Source organism: Pelophylax lessonae (assembly GCF_965119305.1).
Source record: "Pelophylax lessonae genome assembly, chromosome: 13".
Taxonomy (NCBI): domain Eukaryota; kingdom Metazoa; phylum Chordata; class Amphibia; order Anura; family Ranidae; genus Pelophylax; species Pelophylax lessonae.
In genome coordinates, this window is record NC_138780.1 from 93,223,273 (window position 1) to 93,230,445 (window position 7,173).

Here is a 7,173-nt window from a genome sequence, read left to right on the forward strand (position 1 = left end):
ATGCCCAGAGGACCAAAACACCCCCACCAAAGCAAGCCCACATGCCACGTCTCCCACCCCCGCTGACAGCTATGACAGGATGCCACATGGCAGTCAACAGTCAACGTTGCCCCCACACCTGCAGTCACCACCGGACCACTAGATGTATTCCCATTGCCCAAGTCCATACTCCTGAAGACACTAGGCATAAATACTGGAAGCCTATAGCAGAGAGGGGTTTTTACGCCCTGAGGGGACTGCCCATAGGAGGGTTCGATTTTTTTTCCTGCCTAGTGTCCTACTCCTGCAGGCGGGACTATCAAAAACTGTTTAGTCATGGTTAAAAAAGCAGCAGCTGTGTCAGTCAATAAATGAAAGAAAAATCTGTATTATAGAAATATGTTTTCTGTGCAATTTTTTCGGAAAACAGCATCCTGAAAGTGACTATTATTGATCAATGAATATGTACATTGTAGGTATTGACATTTAAATATGCAAATACTGCATAGACATGACAAATGGCACTCAAGCAATACTTACAATCATGCGGGGATAATCAGCAAGTGACAGGTATTCATAGGGGCCTTTCACTTCAACTTTCACTACAAAAGAACAAATGAGTTGTAAAATTAGATTTTTAACTGAAGTATTCATGCATGCATCATTATTACTTTTTTTTGCCCTACATTATAAAAGGAAAGAAAAAACAAAAATACAGTTTTGCTTCCATTCAGTTAAGACAGTTGTGCTAAAAGACATATACTAGAATTATGGCATTCTGAGTGTCCCATTTCGGATCGATTATATTTTAATGACATCCAAGCAGCTTGCAGGAACTACATTACATTGCACTATAGTGAATATTAAAAGGAGAAGTACACCCAAAGCTCATTTGTTCGTTCTGCACTCCTGTAACCAGTTTTCAGCCGACAATGGGCTACTGTTACTATAAAGGCCACTGTCGTCAGAGCCAGTCCAGGCTCGGAAAAGATTGCAACTATATGGTTAGGACTTGCCCACATGCCTGGACCAGCACCCAGGTCAGCCTCTCAGTGAACCGCTGAGAGCCTGAGCTGGCAGCTCCTGCCCTCTTCGCAGCCTAGCGCACCAGTAAGAGCTGGAAGGCAGTGCAGACAGCGGTGACTGTCAGTCACCAGCTCTCTACTCAGAAAGAACGGAGAGCTTGGCGGTGTTGGATTACTCGGTTCTCAGTCTTGGAGCCTGCGGGGGGACAGATGCAGCATGGGACCAATGCTGCATCCACCTAAAGAAGTATGATTTAAAAATAAATAAGCTTCCTATGCTTCTCATTTAAATTCACATTGGGGTGGATTTACTTAAGGTGAATAGACTGTAAGCTTTGCAAGTGCAGTTGCACTCATCTTCCCCAGAGCTTAATGAATGTTGTAAAGTAGAGCAGCACGATTAAACCTTAAAAAAATTGCGATCTCGATTCACGCCCCCCCCCCCCCCCTCTTAAAACGGCATTTCCTCCATTCATACAGAGCTGTTCTCTGCTCACTCACAGCTGTCAAAAAAAAAGAGCCTCCTGCTAATGTTTATTAACATTGCTAAGGCTGCGAGATCACTATAAACACAATGCTTTACAATGTATAATTTTATTCTTTTAGATCAAAGGAATGAACTTCCATCTGTATAGACAAAGCCTTTTTCTGACACTTGTTGCTTACAAGTTAAAATCTGTATTTTTTGCTAGAAAATTACTTAGAACCCCCAAACATTATACTACAATATATATATATATATATATATATATATATATACACACACACATACATACACACAGCAATATTTTATATCACACTGTATTTGTGCAGCAGTCTTTCAAATGCAATTTTTTGAATTAAAATAAAAAAAAAAAAAAAAAACACTAAACCGAAACGTTAGCACAATTTTTTTTTTTTATGTGAAAGATGATGTTAGGCCAAGAATCATGAGAGAATCGTGATCTTTATTCTAAGCAAAAAAAAAAATTGTGATTCTTATCTTATCCAGAATCGTGCAGCCCTATTGTAAAGCTTCATTTTGTAAAGAACACCCAATCAGATGTAAGGAAAATAAATAATTTATTTGCTTACACATGATAGGATATGGAAATCAGCTATATCATATTAACTAAGCTCTGGAGAAATGGGTGCAACCGCACTTGCAGAGTGCACAGTCTAATTTTCCTTTAGTAAATCAACCCCACTGTGTCAGCGTAGAAAGACTACAGTACTTGGCTCCAAAAGCAAACTATATTCAGAGTACATGTAACTGCATCAATTTAAATATTCTAATAGTCTGCTGCTTGCATCTTCAGGGCTATAAATTATATATTTTTTACAAAACTATCAACATTATGCGCTTAAATCTACAGTAAATGCACAAACGAAAAGCCTTACAGACTAAGGAAAATTCATCAGCAATAGCTGTCACAGCTGAACTTGTGGGCTGTCCATTCTTCGAAACGGAGGAAGGATCTGGAGTCGGTGGTGCCGAGAAGTTCACACTGACAATAAAGATGTATGGCCCGTTCTGCCAGGTCTTCACTGCTGCATGCGTCTACACAACAAAGAGAAGACAATTGAGCGTGGAGCAACTCATATAATATAAAGGACAGGGTTTGTTTTTATTCCCATACTTTTTTCATTATTGGCAGACCACAAATAAATGGCAAATACCTCCAACTATACATTGTACCTCTTGCATTCATTCAGCCCCACCTCCTTATTAAAAACAGTTCCTGCAGCATTAAAGTGAACTTGTAACTTATTTATTTGGTGAAGCCACAAGCACCTAGAGGTGTCCCCATATACCTTAACACAGCTTCCAAAATGCCTTGGCTGCCCCTAAAATCGGAAGCGTTCTTTATAAGCAAATAGACATATTCTTGTCACATTGAGAGTTGTCCTGCTTTCTTTTGCCTAATGCCCCGTACACACGTGCAGCTTATCTGAAGACTTTTGTCTTCAGATTTACCTTTTCTATGTAGTGCAAGGGCCTGCCGGATTGCATACAAATTGAAAGTGTTTAGGTTTGACCTCATATTATATGGTTTTGGTAAGTCTGCAGACAAAAGTCTTCAGATAATCTGCACGTGTGTACGGGGCATTATTTTAAATAAGTAAGCCAAACATAACAGTGATGGGCCAACAGTAAGGTGCAGAAGGGGAAATTGGCAGGTCAACACTTGACATAGGAAAAAGTGAGGGCAAATCAGCTTATGGGGTACACAGAAATAAAATAAGAGTTTTGAGTACTGCTGACTTCAGGAGGTTTGACCAAAGAAAAAATAAAGGGTTAAAGCCAAACCCCGTATAAACCCACCTCCAACCATCAAGGCTCAGTTTTGTGAGCAAAAAAAAAAAAAAAAAAAAAAAAAAAACACGGAAGATTTTACAGTAAGGGCTCTTTCACAAGGTCCATCTTTGTAGGCAGATCCGTGCTGCTCAGCGGGGATCGATCCGCCGATCCCCGCTGAGCCGGAGGATGACTGCTCCGTCTCCGCTTGCAGTGCGGAGAGGGAGGTGTCACAGCTCCCGCTGCTCTCTATGGGGGATCGGGACCGCTGTCCGCTCTCATCCGATCCGATCCCTGAACGGATGGAAAAATAGGGTTTCCATCCGTCCAGATTTCACGGACAGGATCGGATACGGATGGCAGCGGGTGTCAGCGGAGGTGTCTCCGCTGACATCCGCTGCCCCATAGAGCTGCATGGAGGATCTGATCAGATCCACCTAAAAAACTGACAGGCGGATCTGATCGGATCACCCGTGTGAAAGAGCCCTAACAACAATAATCTTAATTTCTTTATTGTCTATTGAGGAACACAGGATAGCAGTAAATCCTGGACATATGGGACATCCAAAAACAGTCTGAGGGGTAGGCAAAAGCCACTAAATGATACTACAAATGAGAAATCATACCATAAGCATAGGAAATTAAATCAAAGCCTCAACACTGGGTCAATGGAGAAAAGAACATATCTTAGAATGGTCAATATCAAGAGAGGGTCAATGTGGACATTTTAAGCCAAAATAAAAATAAAAGAGAAAACAGAAAACCTTCATATAATAAATCCTATACCCACAGGTGATCCAGAGAAAAGGAAAAAGTATCCCTTTAAAGCATGGTCCAATTTGCTCCAGCAAGGGAAAAATAAATTCTTCCCTGATCCCTTAAAGGCAATTGGACATTCAATCTCCAGTGTGATTACCTATAAATGGGAATATCCAGTTATATTTTGTGCATTTAGGTATGAATAAAGCTCTTTTTAAAAACAATTTACTGATAGTCAGAACTAGTTCTCGATGGAGCCTATTTCACATTTCCATAGCTCTTACTGAGATGCAGCTTTTCCCTATGTGGGGCTTAAAACTTTATCCGTTTACCTCCAGGCGTAGAGTCCTATTCCTTGTCTGTGTTAATGACCTTAAAGTGAGTAACTCTACACCACATTTACTATCTGCACCACTTATTTTTACATGGTGATCACATCTCCCCTAATCACCTCTACAAGAGAGAATAAATTCAGTTCCTCCAATCTTTCCTCATAGCTGAGCTCCTCCATGCCTCTTATTCCTTTGGTTTCTCTTCTCTGCACCCTCCAATTCTCCAATATTGTTTTTGTGAACTGGTGTCCAAAACTGAACTGCATATTTCAGATGAAACCTTACTGATGCTTAGTAAAGGGTCAACATTATGTTTCTTCTCTCTTGTCTATACCGCTTACTACAAGAAAATAGGGATGCACGGATCTGACTTTTTTGGACCTGATACCGATATCTGGCGTTGTGAAATCGCCGATACCGGAACCGATCCGGAGCTACACACAAAGCAAGCGGCTGCAGTACAGAGCAAAGCCGCTGCTTCATGTGTACGGCTCCTCCATTCACAGGCGGAGTGCATCTGATATCTCTCCGCCTGTGAGGGCCTTTAACAACCTAATAACTAACTGAAATACACACAGAGATATGCAACTCCACAATTATGCCTCAGCACAATCACACCCTCCATTAAGAAGGTCCTCGTTCAAACTCACTTTTAGATCACAACTCATACAGAGACAGACGCCACCTTTCATTATACGCTGTCTCTCTAAAAGATTATATAGCCAGGAAGATTAATAGCTCAAATCATGCAATACCAATCAAATCTTAGTTCTCTTCATGCACCAAAGCTTCCAACTTTCCAACTAACATTTATTGCTTGGCAGACATCTGGTATTGGTGAACACGTTATTACATTGCTGCATTTTTCACTTGTATTTTCCATAGCTTTTTGTAGTACAAATACCGGTAGTATTGCAATTGCCAATGGCTGTCTGTAACATCCGCCGTGACCTTTCGCTATATTCCCCCATTCACTCCTCGTTCACATTGGAGGTGGGTTTAAACTCGCACAATTTCAAACCGGCATTTCATTGCGAGTTCTGGGGCGATTTGAAAAGACATCTGTGCGGCTTCATGCACAGATGTGTATTGAAATCGCCCCCAAAGTCGCCAATAGTACAGGAAATACTTTTGGAAATCGGTACAGGGCTGCTAAGTCGGCATCGCACTAATACGGACAGTGCCATTGCTGGCAATAGGCTGCGATTTGACATGTCAAATCGCCCTGATGTAAACGGGGCTCAGTCACTTTTCATTAGCGTCTGACGTGTTTGTCCAATTATTTACTAATTCTGCTATCCCCCCCTCCCACGCCAATCCTAGTTTAAATACGCCTCCCTTCGCATTATTTTCTCCCCCAGCAATGCAGACCCCCTTTTATTTATGTGCAAACCATTTTTAGCATATGGGTTGTCCCCAATGAAAAGTTAGCCCAGTGCTCCAAAATCCAAATTATTGCCATTTACAAATTTTTAGCCATGCATTCAGTTCTGTAAGCTCCTACTGCCATTCCTGTGTTGACCATGGTACAGGCAATATTCCAGAGAATATACAGATATTTCCCTTCAACCTGCAGCCTAGTTCTTTAAATTGATTCTTAAGGATCCTGTAACTGATGTGCCAGACCAGGGCAGATAATTTTAGGGAAAACTAGAACATGAAGATGTGATGGGTCCCAACTAGCAAGTGGAGGATAACCAATTAGCCACCTTGAGAAAACAAATACGTAGAACCACCATTATCGAATAAGAGAACTCATTTAGACACACCGCTTAAAATTATAAACAAAAATAGAAGACTTAAGCCTAGTATTCCTAACCTTGGATATCAGGGGAAAAAAGCTTGGCCAGCTAAGGAACGTCCAAAAACCTCCACACGCTTTCCTTTCCAAAGACAAAGGCTTCCATTGTTCTTATTCCATAACACTAATACTGAACGGCTGCCAAAAGGCCCAGCAATAAATCCCCAAATTATTTGTTAAATGGCAGTAAAGCCCAGAGGTAAGGAAGAAGAACTCATGAAAAGTAAAGCTTATGCAAAAATCTCAGACAGACCATTCATCTACAGGTTCCCCACTTGATCCTCAGAACCAGATGGGTCTTCAGTCTAATTTTTTTAAACATAACAGATAGCTGAGAAGTAGGCACAAAACCATTTTCATACAATTTTAATTTTAAAATGTTAAATAGGCTAGGTACATATACACAAAAAGTGCAAAAGTAAATGCACCAGATTAATACTTACATTGTCCTTTAGAGATGGACATACAGTAGCATTAACCATTTCTTTTTTCTAAAAGCAAAAAGGTGAAAGTTAGACAAATTAGGTCAACTTTATGTGAAACCCACTATGCAAAAATAAAATGATGAGGAAACATACCTCAGAAGTATTATCATCTATTATTATTGGTAGGGTCTCCTTGCATTGGACCTTAAAATAGATTGAATATCATTAAAAATAACTAATCAGCACCCAATCAAAACTGAAATACTTTACTGTAGCATGAAGAAAATTTACTCTCATGTGCACTATATACTGCTATGGAACCCCTTCCACATCATCTTTGGCTATAGCACGCAGTCCCAAAAAACAGTATAAGAGGATCTAATTTGCAGATGTTGCCAGTGCAGACAATTTTATTATAGAAAAATGCAAAATTGCAGGAGGCCACAATATGGAGGTAGGGATGTATCTGGGAAAGGTAGAGTATTTTAGGTTGATTTTAAAGCAGAACTCCAGGAACTGCATTACTTTACAAATATGCTGGTTTATAAGGGGACAAGACCAAGGAGGTGTATGC

The 7,173-nt window shown here is 40.4% G+C and overlaps 1 protein-coding gene across 2 annotated transcripts in view; it reads right to left on the bottom strand.

Annotated features, from left to right (window-relative positions):
• The window catches only part of TMEM87A (transmembrane protein 87A), a 76,180-nt gene extending 69,517 nt beyond the window's left edge, over positions 1-6,663 (bottom strand). For both annotated transcript variants that reach the window (XM_082242922.1, XM_082242921.1), the window contains exons 1-3: positions 6,618-6,663; positions 2,385-2,544; positions 520-581 (exon numbers count right to left, since the gene is read on the bottom strand). In XM_082242922.1, the coding sequence (XP_082099048.1) occupies positions 520-581; positions 2,385-2,544; positions 6,618-6,656 (261 nt within the window). In that variant the 5' untranslated portion in view covers positions 6,657-6,663. The remainder of the gene's footprint in view (positions 1-519; positions 582-2,384; positions 2,545-6,617) is intronic.
• Between the last annotated feature and the right edge of the window lie 510 nt (positions 6,664-7,173).